Here is a 20000-nt window from a genome sequence, read left to right on the forward strand (position 1 = left end):
CGCCGACCTCGGAAGGATGACAGGCTGAGTCAACCCCCTGGCGTATTAATTCAGTGGCCCAATGGGGCTTGAACTCAGGACATTTTGGATCCCAAGCCGCTGCCCGAACCACTGCGCCAACACACCAGGCATATATATACATATACATATATACATATACATATATATATATATATATATATATATATATATATATTGTTACGGCTGTGGAAATTCGCATTACACCATAAAGGGTCCTGAGATATCTCCATAGGTACATGTGTAGTTAAGCCCAAACCCATTGTATAGAGGGAATTTATGTGATCCATTCAGGCTGTGATCCTCCAGTTAGTCGTTTTTCTTTCTCTATCTTCGATTTCAAATGAAGAAAAACCGCCAAGGATGCTGGTGGGCTTTTCCCGCCATTCTTCCCCGCGCTTGGTGTGAGGGAAGGGGGGAAGGGCGGCTCGCCACCGATTGGTGGATGGACAGCTTGAGGCGGTCGGGGTGAGGGAACGCCCCTTTTCGAGAACCCTCTCGAAGGAGGGTGGAGCCAAAAACGGGGCGGAGTGAAGGGCGGAGCCCCACGCTATAAAAGTCGGACATGCGCGGGGCGCGTTCTCTCCCTCTTCCTGCGCTCTCCCTCTTCCTCTCGCTCTCTCCCTGACTCGTGAAACTCGCCTCCGTCCGAAGTCGTTGTTGGGTCATCGCCGAGCTGTGTCGTTGTGGTCGAGTGTCTCTGCCTCGGTGTGGAGCTCGTGGAGCCCGAGGAGCTCGTTGAAGTCGAGCTGTGTCGTCGAGTCTGGTCGAGTCGGCAGTGGAAGACGGCGAAGGAGATGGAGCTCGGAGTGGAGGTCGTGGGAGGAGGACTCGACGGCGGCACCAAGGGAAGTCCTTTCTTTTCTTTGGGTTTGTGTAAATGACTGTGGGTGGCGCCTGTCCGACAAGTAGAACTGTAAGTGTTGCCGTGTGTACGCGTATTCGGTTTTAACTCTTGCTTTTGCTTTACATGTGCATTTTGATTATTGTGACTGTAAATACGTGCCTTCCGTGCTGGTCTTTGTGAATTAAACGTGCTTGTGTGAACTTGTTCCCCTTTTCGCTGCGTCCTTTCCTCCGTTTGAATTTCCATCTTGCTTCAAGTAAGGGGTTCGTCGTGGGTGCAACATCCCAGTAATTAATCGGAACCGTCAAGGCTGACGATAACATCGCTCGGTTATCACTGTAGCACGGAACTGACCACTTAAGCAGTTCGTGTCCGGAGTCGGCCTGTGGCATGGTACGATCGCGCGGTCAACCATTCGCGCAGGTACTTAGGTAGATCGAATTTGGCGAGCAACCCTATCCTGCACGGGTGGGCAATTGGCACGATCGTGGTGAGGTTAAACCCCCACCCGTGACTAGCTCCCGGCGTTGTTCCGAGAGGGTCACGACTGAATTGTCCGGCCAGTGGGCGACGTGCCGCGATTCGAGTTACGTGGCCGTTCGCACGCTGGCGGGCGAGAATTCGCAACAATATATATTTTTTTTGTTGTTGTTGCGGGCCGGGGGTCGGGTGAGAAGACCACCAGGTGGGGGAAGCTATCTCGGTTCCCACCAGACTCCCCGGAATTGTAGGCCGTCGCACACGGATAATTCCATGACGCAGCGGGTCACTTGACTGACTGTGGACGCCAATAACTCAACCACGTGACCTAAGGTCCACCCGTCTTTGGGTTAATCGGGTTACCTAATTAATCACGTGATTTAATTACCGGGGAACACGCCCTCGGTACGCCTTGTCCGAGCCGGATCACTCCGGATCGGATCATTTTTCCAGATCGGATGCAGCCGAGCGACACTGCCAAGGATGTACCGGCTTAAAGGAACGGATCGTTGGGAATAAAGTCCCGGCTAAAGTAGGATTCGGACCATGCTGGATCAATGGAAGAAAAGACTAAAACGAGCAGGGAACAGTCCCAATAATAATTTATGAACAATGGGCGAGGAATGGTATGTGGCACGATCAGGATTTATTGGCGTGTGTTGTGCAGAGATAGGGGAGAGAAGTGTGGTGCAGCAAATAAACAAGCAACTTACAAAAGCAGACACAGAGCAGACTTAACGCGAAAATAATAACAATGATAATAATAACAACAACCCTCTGCAGTCTTACTTGAGCAAACAGGTAGCAGGACACACACACACACAGACACAGAAAACCCGATGAAGAGGGAGTATTGAAACCAGAAGGGAAATGAGTTGAGGCTACGTTCTTGTTACCTTTGTACTTGATAGCACGACGCGCCACCAATACGTTTCGGGGGGAATGCTCCGTAGTGCGGCACCCGTCTCTGGCTTCAGCAGAGTGTGTGGAGACAGTGTCCGTGAAGGAGGGACTTGAGTGGAGAAGGGGCGGAGTCCAGGGTGCGTGGACGGAGTGGTAGGCAGGACCAACTTGGCGGGTGGGGTCAATGTCGTGTGGGTGGAAACGAGGAGGCGGAGTCCAGGCAGCAGTGGCGGGTCGTGGCGATGTCGACGAGCGAGACGAGGGCGAGGCCAGAGCGAGAGAGAGGCAGAGAAAGAAGAAAGAGAGCGGCGGAGGGACTGCTCCGACCTTTATAGGACTTGCAGTATGGGGGGAGGGGCCACCCCAAAGCGAAACGTCATCACCTGAATCGGGCACTCCGATTGGCCCTGACCCCTCACTTGGCCCACTAACTTTGGCCGGAATCCACCTCACTTCGTTGCCAGCAAGGTCATCCCAGACAGCGAACATATTTCGCTCCGACCCCATGACATGACACAAATTGCCCACACTGAAATTGGCACGCGAATCGTCCCGCAAAAAACCCCGGGCCATGCCCTGGCAACCGGCCGAGGGTCCCGCATGCCCACTCGGGTGTCCGACCAGCACCGATCAATGCGCGCGTCAACGCGACCCGCACTGTACATTCCCCCGGCTCGATCGCAGCTTTGCTGGCTGTAGAGACGAGAAGACCACCTTCCGTGGGGAATCCGCTGCTGCCAGCGAGGGCTGAAGGTACATCGTTATGAATAAATCAATGCATGTTTTGCGAGTGGCGTACGTGTCTGCTTTCGAGCACATTCTATACAGTGCGCGGAGTTCGGCCATTACGCACGTGGTCAGTGCTCGCGTTCGCCCGATTCTGCTAGCGTGTGCGCGGGCCGAACACCAATACGTGTCGGATATCGAGGTTGAAAAGGAACGCGCCGCCTTCTAGTCCGCACACTCGTATCCCACCCAACATGGCGTGGAGGAGTCTTTATCAGCCTCCATACACGTTTTGTGCAGCGTGGGCATCGTGCTGGCTGTGCTTCCTGTGTTGTGAAAAACACCATTCGTGTTTAAGAGGCATTAAGAGGCATTCATTCGTATGCCTTTTAAATGCAACCGGCAATCCTCCCCAGATCATCGGAAGCTCGAGTCGATAATCCCGCACTGCTAAGCGCACTATAGGACTCGCTGACATGTTGGGTTTAGGGCTCGCTTGGGAATGAGGGCTCTGCGCCGTCGTTTCCTCACAGCGGCACTGCACGCGCTGGCCTCCATGAGGGCCCACCTCACAGCGAAGGCGCACGTGGCTGATTTACCTCAGGAATAATCAGACAAAAAGAAGAGTAGGGACGAAATGAAGAAAAAATGATGCAAGCAAACCTGGCTATGAGATTATTGCAATGCACTCCCTTATTGTTCCGCGAGACAAAAGGAAAGGGACTATCTACACGTATATTAATGGAATAACTGTCTTGGGACGACTATCTGCTGGATGCATGTGGTTCCAAGAACCGCAACAATATCTCTCCTCTCTCTCCCTTCCCTGGTCATCACTCTGACTTTCTTCCCTGGTCCCAGACACTTTGGTTCGCTGGCAGAGAACTATGGCACTCGTGGCTGTTGGCTGGCTGCTCCCGACGGAGCTCGTGAACACTCGGTTGTGGGGTGTAGTGTCGGGGCCGTTCCCGAGAGAGGTACCAAGTTGGGGAGGGCGAACGTTGCATGTATGGTAGGTTAAGGCCACCCTGCCCCTCCCAATTGTCTCCCCATGTGTGTGGTCTGATGTGTACCCTATCATGTTATCCGGTAGGTAAGGAATAGGTTAAGTTAAGTCTGCGACTTGTGCATTTTCTTTGCTTTTTGGAAAGACACACCTCGATTGCTTTTTATTGTATTTCTCCTTTTCCTGTCTCAGTTGCCCTCTGACTCAACTAAAGCCCTTGAGTTCCCTTCCTTCCTTACCCGTACCCCACATTGCTTGCTGTAAATAAATTGTCTTGTTCACATTTTCCTTTCAATCTGCCTGCGTTTGTCCTTTCCCCTTATCGGTCCTGCAATGTCCATACATACATGAGCCGGGAGATTGTAATTCCCCAACGGATTGGCTCTCACATCAGTCCCGCGTTGTGCGCGCATGATCCGGAGCCAAAGCTCGGCCACCTTAATCCAGATCCAATAAAGATAAGAGCAGCACAACCACTGAGGGTGCAATTCCATGATAAGGCGACTGTGTGTTCTAGTTAAACGGTAGTTAGATGGAGGTCACGTGGTTAAATTCTTGGTGTTCGCGGTCGGTTAGCGACCCACCGCGACACGGACTTATTCGTGTACGACGGCCTCTATTCCCATTGAGTCCGGGTAAAACCAGGGATACCCCCACCCTCGTACCCCTGCGAGCCCGGGTCCGCAACAATATAATTGGTCTTTGTATTCAAAAAGCTCGTCTTGCTTTGCACCATCCATCTTCACTGCATGCTCATTTTTCTCACCCTGCAAAGGCTCAGTTTAAGAGACGCGCTATGACTCAAGTTTGAATCTGTTACAACTCCATCTTCACACCAAAAGGTCGTGCCCCTAATCTCTTCAATATTAGGGGCATGAACTTTTGGAACCAGCCTCCTACCTTAGAAAAAAAATGGAACTCCACATGAGTAGCTCATTATTGTGTGCAACCCCTCGCTGCTATGCTGTGACAATGGTGGTTCATCGAGGGCACTCACAGTCAACTTTATAGCCTCTCACTTGATAAATTTAACAGACCTTGGCACCCCTTTCATTCATACATCAAGTGATTTGGGATAGATATAGCAAGGACAAATGTGTCCACGAGCAGCGTCCTAAAGATTGTGTCGGCTAAAAAAAACAAAACAACAACAACAACTTCTGATATTTCGTCACGTGCCTTGATTAAGCCAATAGCGAAACGTGTCATAATGTATTTACGATATATCGTGTATTTACGAAATAAATAATGTATTTACGAAATTGCAATACGATAAATGGAATAATCTTTAAATAGTAACGTGAACTTTTCGAAACTTTAAAGCAAATGTCTGAATATATTTAAAAGTTCATGATAGAAGCTCTCAAAAGGCACCATCTATGTGAGGATGTGTACATGTGCTCAGTATTTAAGGAGATCCGGATCTTGTATATACAAGAGCCGAGTCCCAGAGATTAAGGTTTTGTCTTCACAAGAAGAAGAAGAAGAAGAAGAAGAACAAGAAGAACAACGCCGAGCTCTCTATGAGCAGTGTTCGTGACGTGAGACGCTGCTAAAAGCAAGGACAAATGTGTCCAAGAGCCGCGTCCTAAAGCTTTTGTATTCACCAGAAGAAGAATAAGAACAAGAAGAAGAAGAAGAAGAAGAACAACGCGGAGCTCTCTTAGAGCCAGCGTTCGCAATGCGACGTGGCTAAAAATCAATTACAGAAAGTCGAAACATCAGCATTTTGATCACAATAACAATAACAACAACTTCTGATATTTCGTCACATGCCTTGATGGAGCCAATAGCGAGACCCGTCATGGAGGCTCCTCGTTCATGACGAGAAAATAGTGTATTTACGAAATTACAACACATTAAATGGAATAATCTTTAAATAGGAACGTGAACTTTTCGAAACTTTAAAGCAAATGTCCGAATATATTTAAAAGTTCATGATAGACGCTCTCAAAAGGCACCCTCAATGTGAGGATGTGTACAGGTGTTTAGTATTTAAGATCCGGATCCTGTATATAAAAGAGCCGCGTCCTAAAGGTTTTGTCTTCACCAGAAGAGGAAGAGGAAGAGGAAGAGGAAGAAGAAGAAGAAGAAGATGAGGCAGAAGAACAAGAACAAGAACAATGCGGAGCTGTCCGAAAGCCAGCGTTCGCTACGTGAGACGCGGCTAAAAATACATGCCATGACAAACTACTTTGGTTACAAGAACTGGAGCAGTCCAAAGACACACAAGGTTAGCTCAATATATTTTAAGCAAAAAACCCAACGTAGTTGAGAGTTCATAGAACATCTTACTCCATACAGTCTTGAGAAAAAGGACAATAGGACATGGAAGGGTCTTTCTGAGCACCATCTATATTTCATGAGCCACGATTTTGTCTGAGTCTCGATATTCCCCAACACTGAGAGAGTGAGGGGAAAATTTGATTGGTCGAGATGGCGTAAAATGGTGTAATGTTTTGTCCAAGTGCTGCTAAACTGGAAGTATTTGAAAGTGCCAACAAGGCGATTTGTGTTCCACAGTGTTAAAGTATATAATTAAATTGAAATAAAATAAAGATTTTTTTGGGTTGTAGGAAAATTATTTTTTTTTCCGGAAGTTTACCGCCGTTGACGCACGGCATTACACCACCTTATGTTTAAGACATTACATGAGTTCTTCGTGCCTGTTGTTTATGTCCTTTATGACGTCCTTAAAAATAGTAAGTTTCCTGTTTGGGATGATTTTTAATTTTGACTGCCAGACAGGCAGAGTAAAAAAACAACTATCGCACTCCTCTGTGTGGATGCATGCTTGGGATGAGATTCCATCCAATTTGCCAAATTCAGAGCTAAAGTCCTGCAAAACTACAGGTTCGTTCTCCGATTCGTGTTCAAAATATAACATTCAAATGAAATTAAGAAGTCCCTCGACTATCGACTGTCTGTGTGTAGACAGACAGACAGACAGACAGACAAAGTGAACCAATTGCTAAACCCTGATTTGCACTTCACACACGTGGGGTAATGCATTTCTCTTTGGGAAAGAGAGGAATTTAAAGTTAGAAAGGAAATCGCTCTGAAATCAAAGTCAAAACAAAGAGGAACCTTCATTGTGAAAAAAAACAGAGATCATCTAACCTGGTGCGGTGATCCCTAATACACCGAGCTTGGCGAGTTCCTTCCAGAAATCCTGGAAACAAACAGCGACACATCCATGAAAGGTAAAATGTGTATCTGTTCTGCATACACAATCAAGAATAGCAATAGCAACAAGAAGACAAGAAATTCGACAATTGTGCAGTTCGACAGTTCGACAAAAACAAGAAGACAAGAAAGTCTTTTTCATCATGTATGAAAAATGGGAAAAATAAAAAAATAATTTAAAAGTCCAGATTACGAATTGGATTATCGAGACATGAAAAAGCTTGCAGTCGTGAAGTAAATCAAATATTTTTTAATCTGAATTTGTGAGTCAAAGCACAAGAGAAAACAACCTTCATATATATATAAATAAATAAATATATATATATATATATATATATATATATATATATATATATATATATATATATATATATATATATATATATATATATATATATATATACAAACCACTTTGCAGATGTTATAAACACTCAGATTCAAACACTTTCCAATTTTCAAAAATGACACCCTCAGACTCGTCCGCCTTTCACCATTTGCATCTACATCATTCATTCTGTTCCATTTTGAATTTAACTGTTTTGCCATGAAAACATTACAAGAAATGCACACACCATACTTCATGATTAGGATATGATTTAAAAAAAAAAACACAGATGACTATGCAAGTACTCTGTCATACCTGCATATCAACCTTCAGCATTGGTGGGAAGTCCCACTTTTGCTCTGTAATATTGTTGTGGGCTGGGGTTCGGTGGCGATAACGACCACTAGGGGGAGCAGTAGAGTCGTCTCCCACCGAACACTCGGAATTTAGGTCGTGACTCTCGGATAAGTCCGAAAGGTCACGGGTCCCTTAGCGGACCGTGGTCGCCAATATTTTGACGGCATGGGAAGGGTTAATTGCCAAATTTCAATATACCTAAGTAACCACGCAGTCCAGCTACCGGGGAAACCACACCCTCGATGGGCTCTGTCGAACCAGGTCGCGCTAGTGACCTCGGTTCAGTATAACCGAGCGGAATTACCAGAGTCCGTCAGATCCAAATGAACATATTTACGGCACCAACGGCCTTACTATTTCTCAATACACACCTTGCTAGGCCAATGAAGGAAAGCACGAACAACAAACTGGAACATTCAACAGGGGGTTTATTTATAACGATAATCGGGAAGGGGGACACAGAGATCAGAGTTAAACCGATTAAAAGCAATGCAGGTATGTACACAGGGCACTTGAACAATTCCACTTAATGGACTGGTGACACGCGACACGCACGCACGCACGCACGCACGCACGCACGCACGCACGCACGCACGCACGCACGCACGCACGCACGCACGCACGCACGCACGCACGCACGCACGCACGCACACACACACACACACACACACACACACACACACACACACACACACACACACACACACACACACACACACTGGGCCGGCCGGCCTTTATTGAGTCCTCCAGCTCGGAAGGAAGGCGAGCTGAGGGCAGGGGCCTATTCGGGTACCTCCCCGCCTCGTGCGGTTTCACCGGACCCGCGGCGGGAACGGGGATCCCAGCTCGAGCGCTCCAACACAAACCACCACAGTGGGACTCGAACCCACGACCCAGATCAAGCCACACTCGCCACCAAGACCAAGACTGCAGACCGCAATCGCCACGATCCTGCAGAATGCACTCTTGTCTGCTCAACACTGGTCCAGACAACGACTCTACCCTTCTGAGGTGGGAGGGGTCTCTTCGCCTCCCACTCACCTCCTGATTGGACGAGGGGTTGTTGGACGACTCGTGGTCACCTCCCGATTGGCTGGGGCGTGCGTGTCATGCTCGTCCTTCGCTCATTCGCTGAAACGTCCATGCCCTGACTTGGGACAGAGCCTCGATCTGAGGCGATGGAGGCTCCGCCCACGCCTTCAGCCAAAAACACATGGGCAATGGCGACCGGTCGAGTGTGGGATGGTGGCATTGTTGTAGTGGATGTAGTAGTAGTTGTTGTTGTAAAAACCTAACTAAAAAAAAAAAATAACTCGTAGCGCACACAGGAAATTCCAATTAGACAGAAGGAGGGATTCTAACTGTAAACACATACTTATCGAAATAACTAAGCCTAGAGACTCTGGCTGTTTGTGTGCACAAGGTTTCCAAATCCGTAACAATATTTCTCCTGACAATCAAATCTGATGTTGACAATCCCAGAGCAAGCAATTGAAAAAGTCACTGCGGCAATCACGGCAAGTGTGCGTATGTGGTGCTCAGATTTGAGGCCTCGGTGTTTTGGAATACGTGCCTGAGTACAAATTGAGACACAGACTTTCGGGGGGGGATTGTACCTCCCCTGGCCCCCCCACACAAAAAGAAACAAAAATAAATTGCATGCGTGCCTGAAGGAAGCAATACAGTTTCGAATTTCATTCTCGTGATGCTAGGCAGCTAGAGCAATGAGCAACCCCTTGTGTCAATTCAGCGTTTGCGCTGCTTAAAATGTTTTTTTGATGGATGGAAGGAAGGACATACCAAATATTGAAGCAGAAACATTGCTTTAAAATATGGTATGTGATGGAAATGGCATCCTCTGGTGGTGTGTGTGCTAAAACTTTTGGTGTCCCAAAAGACTCGTTTTGTGTATCGCCAATATAAATTGCCTACCGAAGTTGGGCCGACATGGTATTAATAATATTAATGGTAACTCGAATGACATTCAGGAGAGAGCATACCTCTGTCAGGCTGAACAGGTTACCTTTTGTTTCCCACTGATGGGCTGGATCTGCATCGGGACATTAAAGGGGTCCCAAATGCTCAGACCACCTCGACGCTAATCTATCCCTCGATACCCTACAAAATAGATATGTTGTGTCTTTTTCCGATTTGCGATTGATAAAGTAAGTAATTTTGCATTTAAAATTCGAATCTTCTTCTTCTTCTTCACACTTAGTTATGACGTCACACTCAGAAGTCGACCGCCAAGTTAGTACTGTCTCCGGGTTCCATCGCGGGAAGATTCAACGCAAACGGCGAATAATTTTCGATTTTCCGCAAATATGCCGAGTCAATGCATACTTGGTGGTTGTAGTAATTCAAACCGAAGTGGTTTTGTGCTACACCAATGGCCGAAACACCTTAAGTCTGCCAGAAATTGGACGAGGTTTGTCTGAAATACCTGTGTGTGGATAAGGCCTAGAAAATGTTCACTTTTGTGCTCCGAACATGTCACAGAGTTCTGTTATGAAACAACAGAGATGGCTAGATCTTGTGGTTAGCTGCCATGATTGAGAGAGGATGCCGTCCCCACGATTAAGCAGAAGAAAGAGCCGTCGCTCGAAACTGCAATTCCATCTCTACCCAGCTACCAGCACATGTACTTTATCTTCCTGTTGCCATTGCCAAGCACAGTGTTTCTCAACCGGGGTTCCGCAAGAGGTCGCTAGGGGTTCCGCGAGAAACAGTAATAAATAGGCTAATGTATTTTTGAGTAGTTTTTTGTTTGATTTAATATTCGTAATTTTATTATACACGTACGGCATATTGTTGGAAACTCCTTGGTTATTATAAGAGGCTTCAACCTCTTGTATTATTTACAATTATAACAACCATAGGGAATGTATTTAACGATGTCTATATGGCGCCAGTGTGAAACCGCCCTCACTGGTTAGTGGACGTCATGTACGCGGCGGATTCGTGCATCATTGAGTGACTGACTCAAGTACGGGATGCATGCACGGTGTCCATCTATCTTCTCTGTGCTTCCTAGCACAAAGTCTGTGTCTCTGTCTCTGTCTCACGGTTAGTTCTTCTGTTTACCTTTATTGCTTCAGCTTTATTTGTTTAAGTTTTGTTGATCAAGTTACATGAGGTGTGTTTTTTAATTGTCAAACAGATTCGGGGTTGACAAACACTTTCAAAAATGACGTTTTCAAACAAAAAAAATTAAAAAAAAAAAATTTTTTTGTGAATTAAAACCTCCGTGTGAGGTCTCATAAACGAGCAGTATGGTTTTTTTTTTTCATTGCCAATTAATTTGACAAAAAGGGGGTCATTTTTTCCTTCAACCAAGTATCCGAAAAAAAATATTACAAGCTGGCAGGCGACGAGGGATTCGCTAGGATCGAAGCGCTGGTTGTTATGACATATTAGGTGATGGCCCCATTGGCCCATATTTGTACATTTGACTTATTTAAACATTCATCAATTGCATTAATCAGGTGTCTGGATTCAAACCTTTGTCCTGGTTGCTTCAAATTGTGTTTCCAAGCTTTTGCCCTCGTTTTACAATTTGCTGTACGATGTGTTAAAATGTAATATCAACAAGCCAGCCATGGCCTTGCCAGAGAGCAGCTTTTGCAGGCTGTTATGAATTCCAGTGGAGTGTCAACAAGTCTTGGAGATCTACAAAGGATTTGCTCCTGTTTATGAATATGTGCCGGCGCTTTCTCACTGTCTGAAGCGTGAGAAAGGAGCTGTTTACTGCTAATTCTCCCCGAGGGCCGCAGGGAGGGGGAAAAGCCCACTTGCATCTTTGTTTCTTTCTTTGCTTGCTTTTTCTCCACCTAGGAATAGGTTTTATATATGAAACTTTTGGAGTGTAACCTTTAGTGTGGTACAGGTTCTGACTGCTGTGGTTGGTCCCTGTGCCACCTCCGCTTGCAAGTGTGCTGTACAACTTCAATAAACCGTATATTCGAGAATCCTCAGTTGACTCCCCTCAATTATTGGCCAGGATTGGTGAGGGTCATCATCACACTGGTTACGATGCTTTTCATTCTGACTGATCCACCGACGAAAATTCATTGCCAAGACGTATTGGTTCACATACAATTGTTCCTCTGCCTTGCAAGATTTTTCCTATTGCGTATTTTGCCAATTGGCACTCCTCATAAAAAAATGGCGGTAAATAGACACCCTATTTTTGAAGGACTACCATATGAAAAATAATCGGTTTGCTGGTTTGTGCTGTGGAGCCTCGCATTGCGCGCGCACACGCACGCACGCACGCACGCACACAACCTGATAAACTTCTCTCAAAGCTCTTGTTTGACCACACCTCCTGAGCCACACAATATTTTTCATAAGCCACGCCCACTTTCCTACACCACTCCCACTTTAAATAATAAATAATTGAAGGTGGTGTGTGTGTCATGGAATCGTTTTCGGTAAATAAATAAACATATTATTAGAAATCCACAAAGACAGAAATGCCGGTGATTCCATTTATTTTGGATCCTTTTCACTTTGGTCAATAACGTTTGGAGAGGAGAGATCGAAGGTGGAACGATGGTGAAGTTCCTTACAAACACTGTATACACACCTTAAATGACGGTAAATAGACGCCCGATTTTTGAAGGACTACCATTTGAAAAATAAAACCTAAATCAAAAATCGGCTCGAGTAAAATTTTCTAAATATCTCGAAGTGTTTAGTTCCGAAGTCTCGTTTCTCTACATTCAAAAATGAAGGGCAAGTATTGAAAATACTGTACGTGGTTTTTCGGCCGCTGCACAGCAACGGAATTCAAACGCGCACCTTCCCAGACCATATGGCACCTGTTGGCAAAGTTTCATCGAAATTGGTTTGCTGGTTTGTGCTGTGGAGCCTCGCGTTGCGCGCGCGCGCGCACGCACGCACCGACAATAAGGGATATCTAGCATATATAGCGAATCCAATATTTACCACGTGAACTACGATAAAAATATAAAAGAGCTAGATATTAATAATGGTATATAATAATTTTTATGCAGGGGTTCCCTGAGAAATGAAAACTATTTCAAGGGTTCCACAAGGGTAAAAAGGTTGAGAAACGCTGGCCTAGCAGGTACCACAAGAGCACCTGAAAATAATTATTAATTATAAACACAAATTTCTGCAAGTCAAATGAACCACCATCTATTTATCATGAAGAGAAAGTATGTACCGGTATGTATGATCATCTACTCCTCCGAGTGGATTTGACCGAGGAAACAAAAACTTTCAGGGTTCTACCCCCCACCCCACCCCCCCCCCCACAATACCTCATCAACCATCACGCTAACAATAGCCAGCACCACTGCAAGCCCCACCCCCTTCCACCATTCCCCATCAACCATCACCCAAACAATACCCACCACCACCCCAACCCCACCCCCCCTTCCCAATCAACCATCACCCTAACAATACCCACCACCAACCCACACCACTCTCCCACCCCCTCCCCCCCCTCATCTCCTCCCGAGCAGCACTCCCCCTTCACTGGGGCAGGACATCAACACGACACGGACATAGACACAAATAGCGTCCCAGGAAAGTACGAAACAGGACGATCCTGTAACATACAGAACATCTGGTCAGCCTGTGATGGTGGGACAAAGCATTTGCCGCCCATTTTGTCGGCGGTGTCCGAGTGTGCCTGTCAACTGTCGGATGATGATGGGTATTTCTGCTGGAGTTATATAACCGATTTATCAATCAAATACAAAATCCCTTATAAACCGTCAATGAACGCAAAAAACAACACCTACCAATGTGTCGTGAACATGCGACGAACGTTTTCATCTTCACAAACACCTCCACTGTTGCCATCTTCTACTGAATCGCTCATACAAGGCTCAAAACGATACAGCTCCATAGTCCACTACGAAAGCGTTTCCATCACTAATTTTGTCTCCAAAATCCCACAGATCAGTTTCAACACACTGATAACCTTCAGAGTTACTAATGTTGGCGGAATCAGGATTGGAATCCGAACTCGGAATACCGTTTCTCAATGTAAGGTACCATTTGCATCAAGGTGGGTTCAAGGTGTGACGTCACTGACAAAAAAATCAAATATTATGACTTTAGGGCTTTTCGTAACACCTTGCGATAGCCAAAAAATAATTCCAATTTTCTTTTCCTTTCAAATTGGACAATTATTCAAGATTTTCAATTGTTTTGAGAAAATATATATATATATATATATATATATATATATATATATATATATATATATATATATATATATATATATATATATACACGATACCCGTGCACATGCACGGGATAGCAGTACAACATAGCTGGTAGCAGACGACAGACCGTACACGGGGAATGACAAAAATACGCATTGTGCAAAATGCAAGTGGTACTATGGAACGCCAAGACTTCCCAAACATTGTTGGCATGTCCGCTAAGTGCCACAGCAATTTCATAGGGATCGTGTGACGGCGAGCCGAGTTTTTAGTGTGCAAGCTTGGTATTATAATAGAGATATACATATAGTTTGGGTTCCCCTTCAACTAAAATTTAATCGGCTTGTTGTCACCTACCCAACTCATCCACCAAGTTTTGTCATAACTCGTCCACAACTTTTTGAACTCTTCTTCTTCTTCTGTTGGCTGCTCCCGTTAGGGGTCGCCACAGCGGATCATCCGTATGATGCGCATAGCGATTTGGCACATGTTTTACGCCGGATGCCCTTCCTGACGCAACCCTGGTCGCCTCTTATGACACTGGGATATGGTACACCTATTTTAACCGGGGTATACACCGGCCCAGTATACTGGTACTCATTTCGCCGACCTCGGAAGGATGACAGGCTGAGTCAACCCCCTGGTGTATTAATTCAGTGGCCCAACGGGGCTTGAACTCAGGACCTTTTGGATCCCAAGCCGCTGCCCTAACCACTGCACCAACACCAGGATACTTTTTTGAATACTTTTTGAACTATCAGGCTATATATCAATTTTGGTCCCATCTCTCAATTTGTGAAGAATCATTTTAGAAATTCTAGTATCCAGATCTGGAACTTCACCAAAACCTAATCAATTCGTACTTGTCACACACCCAACGTGTCCACCAAGTTTCGGCTGGATTAGTCCATAACATTTTGAGATATCCTGCTCACAAACAGACAAACAAACAACTAGGGGTGAAAACGTAATCTCCATTCACGTTTGGAGGTAGAAGAAAATTACATGACCTACCCTGGCTGCTCGCATCGAGAGCGGGTTCTTCTCGTAAATACAATTAATATTATTATTATTATTATTTATTATGATCATCTTGGAAAATTACCTGTTGTCCATGATGGCATGCCAATGGCATAACAACAGCCGACAAATCACTGTCCTCACGGTTGAAGAATACATCAGTTTAGCTTTTCCTCATAATAATAAACTAAGTCATCTCACAGGATGTTATTTCGAGCCTACAACGTGCTTAACATGTTATCAACCTTCAATATTCATCTTTCAACATGTCCACTAATGCAAAGCAACATGAGCAATCATGAAAACAAATGTACTGTACTGTATATGTATGTACTCACCCTCATCTCTGCAAAGTTGTTCTCCTCATCTATCTGCTGAGCTTTGGGATTGAGGTGTTCTTGGCAAAACTTGTGCATTGTCTGTCGCAGCTGCAATAGAACAAAGAGCAAGCCTTCCAATTGTCTCACTCATAAACATATTGCTCTGGAATTGACTCCTCGGGGTTAACATTGCTTAGAACAATTCAGTTATTTCCTTAGGATATGTTTTAGAATAAGCATGAGGTGATGTAGTCATGATATTACATATGCATCGCTTGTGTGATAGACATCGGGAAAGGAAGACGGTGTCTATGTCGAAATTCCCGATAACTTTTGACTCCATTTTTAATGTCCTCGCCTATGTAATCTGTCTTTTATGTTCTTTGAAAATGTTTTGCTAGGCCACAAGGTGGTCTTAGCGGGAAAAGTCGACGAGTCACCCCCCCTCGCCCCCCCACCCCCACTGCCGTCCCTCTAAGGAGTCCAACAAGAAGCAGCGGAGGTGGTCCTCTACCTATCACATGCGGCCCTCATCCAATAGCAAACGAGAGGGGAGGGGTGACAAATATCACGGCTATTGGTGGAAGCCAGAAACTTTAAAAGCCCATGCAGCAGGGGTGATTGGAGGAGTTGCCCGAGCCCAACGAGACGGTAGGCTGTGTGATTTTGCCAGGCTGTCCTGCTGCAACATGCCCTCAACCAGTCAGCCACGCCTCTCCTCCTTTCTTTTTGCTCTCAAGTACCTAGACAGCACACTGACCGAGCCTGTGGAGGGAAGCGACAAGTCTGCCAACCTGCATCCTCACTGGCTGTGTCACGCCAACACAACTCGGGTATTTCTTGTCATGTGATCTCTATCTGTTGTCTATCTCACGTGGTGTGTTTGAGGGCCAAGATAAGGTAGAAAATTAAGGATCTCCCATACATCATTGGTTTGTGGACGTATACGATTCAGTAGTTGGGTAAGGTTTTTCTATTGTTGATTGCCTCATTTATTTGTTATTGGGTCCTTTTTGGTTTCCTTCACCCACCCACTCCACCTCATCCCCCCACATGCATGGTTGTAATCAAACAAACCAGGTTTCAGGGTGAATTCTGTTTGTTCTGGTTCTTCATTGGTGATTAAGGAAAAGCCCGTTGAGGGATTAATTAGCTGCAATGATTAAAGCCGCATATAGAGACAGTGCCACGGGTCTGTCTCACTTGGCCGAGTCAGAGATGAGAAGGTGGTGCTAATTAGCTTAGGGTTTGACCGATTCAGGGCACCAATCATGGCTTTTAGACACATGATTTTAGATGAAGAGCTTCAAATTGGTTGACCATTATGGTCGCATTGAGGAGACATGCTGGATTCAAACCAGACAATAGGAACGGACTGGAAGACTACAACAATATTATGCATTATACTTTTTAATTGGCAACTAGCGGTCTCACTGGAGTATTTGAAGAGATATGGTTATGAGACATGTGTTGGTCTCCATGGGTCTGGAACAGTCAACCAGAATAGCACTAAGTTCCTTGACTATGCAAGGTCTTTGCTCGGATAATTCTTGATAAGGTTCACCACCATCCGCTTGAGCACCAGTGCCCAGAGTAGTAAGGCTTTACACCAAAGAGGTCAACGATTGACCGTATCCTTGCCCTTTGGGTCCTCATTGAACACAGACAAGTGTTTCGGCAGGTGCTGCCTGCAGCCTATGTTGATCTCTGCAAAGCGTTCGATTCAGTGAATCGGGATGCCCTCTGGAGGACTCTAGGTCTTCGTAGGGTGCCACCAAAACTGATCAATCTGATGTCTAAACTATACTCTGGTACTGAGAGTGCTGCGAGATGTGGTGGTACCATCACCGACTTATTTCCAGCTGTTACTGGAGTTTGTCAGGGGTGTGTACTGGCCCCCACACTTTTCAGCACTTCTATGGACTGGATTCTGGGGAGGATGTCAAAGAGATCAAGCTGCGGTGCATCGTTTGGGAATGTCAAGATATATTGTTTTGTTTTTTTGCACACACTGTCGAGGCTCATATGACAGCTTAACACACAAAACATACAACAAGGGGAGTAGGAGACAAGAGGGGGGAAGAGGGAAGGAAAATACTGTGGAACAGAGACATGAGATCTGTGGAAGGGAGAGGGATGGGGCGGGGTGCAAAGGATAAACAAGATGAACACGACAAGAACAATGAACTTGATTTCACAGATGATGCAGTCATCTTTGCGGAGACTCTGGATATCCTTTTGGGGGCCCTCGAGGTGCTGCATGAGGAGTCAGAGTCCCTGAGATTACGGGTTTCCTGGGTCAAAACTAAGATCCAGGCTTTCAATGACATTTTAGATGCTGCTATCTTGTTTGTGCCCGTTTGTGGTGAGGATGTTTTGGTCACGGTGAGATTCACTTACCTTGGCAGTAATATTCATGTCTCTGCTGGTTGTGCGCCACAAGTCAATGGATGTTTATGTCGGGCCTGGGGTGTCATTTATTTTGTCATATTTAAAAACTTAATTATTTTGGTACCAGGTCTTTTCAGAGAATCCTTGGCTATCACTGGTCAGACTTTGTCCAACGAGCGGTTGCTGAGAGAGACTCAAATGAGATTTGTTACCTGCATAGTCCGTGAGTGTCAGCTGTGGCTGTATGGACATGTGGCTCCTTTTCCTGATGCTGATCCTGCTCATCAGATTCTCTCAGCGAGGGAGTCTCGTGAGTGGAGGAGGCCAATGGGCCGACCACATGCCTCGTGGTTACAGCAAGTGGATCAGCATATCAAGGAGATGGGGATGGGCCAGGCATCTGCCTGGGGGATGGCCAGACGGAGGCCCCTGGAGTACCGGCAGAAAGTGGACGCAGTGACGCGCTTCTCCAGCGCATACTCCCATACCTGACCTGATCTGATCTGATCTGATGTCAACTGACTTTGTACAATTGTGATTATCTGTATTCGTTGGTGGATTTTATTTGTATGCCTTTTTAATGCACCTTGGGTACAGTACAGTAGAGTACAGTAGATGTATGGTACAGTCGAGTAGATAAAACAAATGTACAATACAATAAAGCGAAAATAGGTACAGTGCAGTACAGTACAGAAACACTGAGAAAGTTGCTAATTTTGACATAAAAATCATACGACTGCCCAAACTTTGAGAGCGAGGATGACAATATTTTTATGCATAATCTTGGTCATTCCCCACCGAAAGTCTTCAAACCATTTTGCTCTATCTCGAACACCTTGCCCGTAGCGCTCCCTTCAAGTTTGTTTTTACGCTGATTTCATCAAAGTATGGATAATCCGAGGAGTGCGAAATGCAATATAGCCTATATGACGTTATATTGTTCCTGGAATGTTCTGGAGGAAGTTTTGCACCAAAGGTCATAATCCTTGACCTTTGACCTTTAAAGGCCACAAAGTTCAAATTTTCAAAGTTGTGGGAATCGAACCGGGTTTTCGACCTTCTTGGACGAACTAACTCCAATAATCTATAGCACGTATCCTGTTTCCTTATTTTAATGTCCACAACATGGTTTTGTGACCTTTAAAGGTTATGCAAAGGTCAACTTTTGAAAGTTGTTGAACGAATCCGGGTTTTCGACATTTTGCAGCTAATAACCTGTCACTCGTACCACATCATGTTGATCATTTTTATAACTTGGTCAAATATTATCACATCGTCTCATCCTTGACTTCTGAAACAATCTACATCGTCAAATACCGCTTGTGAACCATTGTCGTCTTCAGACTTGTTTATTTTTATTATCTTGCCAAAACGAAGTTTTTGCAAGATATGTTAGTCAGCTTGTATGTTTTTTATTTATTTTTTATTTTTTGTTTGTCTGTAATCACGTATAAAAAATTCTGCAGAGCACAGTTATCATTGGAAATTTTTGTAACTTTGCATATCAGAGGCCTATAGAGGTCCCTTTCAGTGCATAAAATTTTGAAGGTCAAGGTCAAGGTCACTGTCGCAAATCAGGGGAGTCGACGAAACCCTTATTTTTTGAGTAATTTTGATCGGATCGTCTTCAAACTTCATGGGAATATAGTTCATGGTCTGGCGCTCAGCTGATTAATTTTTGGTGGCGATTGGCCTTGACCTTCATGGTTAGCGCCTGAAGTCAAGCATATTTGACCCCAAGGTCAAATTTTCAAGTTTTAGGAACCATATCGTGTAGTACCTCAAATTGAACACCTCGATGAGTGCTTTCTAGATATGTCAAGCTTGAGACATTATGACGTCATTTGGTGACGTTATGAGGCAAAAGCATATTTTTCATGGTTACTCTGTAGAACGATTCTCATCGGAATCTCTCGTAGGCAGATATTCCTCAAGGAGTCGCTCCTGGTGGATAGCAGCTCTGTTCACCTCAGTTTGACCTTAAAGAAGTCACACGTGGTCACCTTTTGGCAAGATACGGGTCACCCTGCGGGTGACATTGGTTTATTTGTTTGTCGAACTACAAGATAATTTTTTTTTTTCAGGATCACAATAACCCATTGTTTGAAGGACAATGTCCGACAAGTATAGAGAGGACTTAATTATGGTGTTAAAATTAAATCTCGTGACCCCTGCGATTTGAGCGGTGTATTTGTACGGTCACAACGAAAGCATTTTC

At 45.2% G+C, this 20000-nt stretch overlaps 1 protein-coding gene across 1 annotated transcript in view; it reads right to left on the reverse strand.

Annotated features, from left to right (window-relative positions):
* Positions 1-7021: 7021 nt before the first annotated feature.
* Positions 7022-20000, reverse strand: part of LOC147016107 (isovaleryl-CoA dehydrogenase, mitochondrial-like) — a 13417-nt gene continuing 438 nt past the window's right edge. Inside the window, exons 2-3 of the mRNA XM_085848799.1 lie at positions 15410-15499; positions 7022-7152 (exon numbers count right to left, since the gene is read on the reverse strand). Coding sequence (XP_085704925.1) covers positions 7096-7152; positions 15410-15499 — 147 coding nt within the window. The 3' untranslated portion in view covers positions 7022-7095. The remainder of the gene's footprint in view (positions 7153-15409; positions 15500-20000) is intronic.

Source organism: Eptatretus burgeri, chromosome 12 (assembly GCF_056783735.1).
Source record: "Eptatretus burgeri isolate ZD-2024b chromosome 12, Ebu_testis_v1, whole genome shotgun sequence".
In the NCBI taxonomy this organism is placed as follows: Eukaryota; Metazoa; Chordata; class Myxini; order Myxiniformes; family Myxinidae; genus Eptatretus; species Eptatretus burgeri.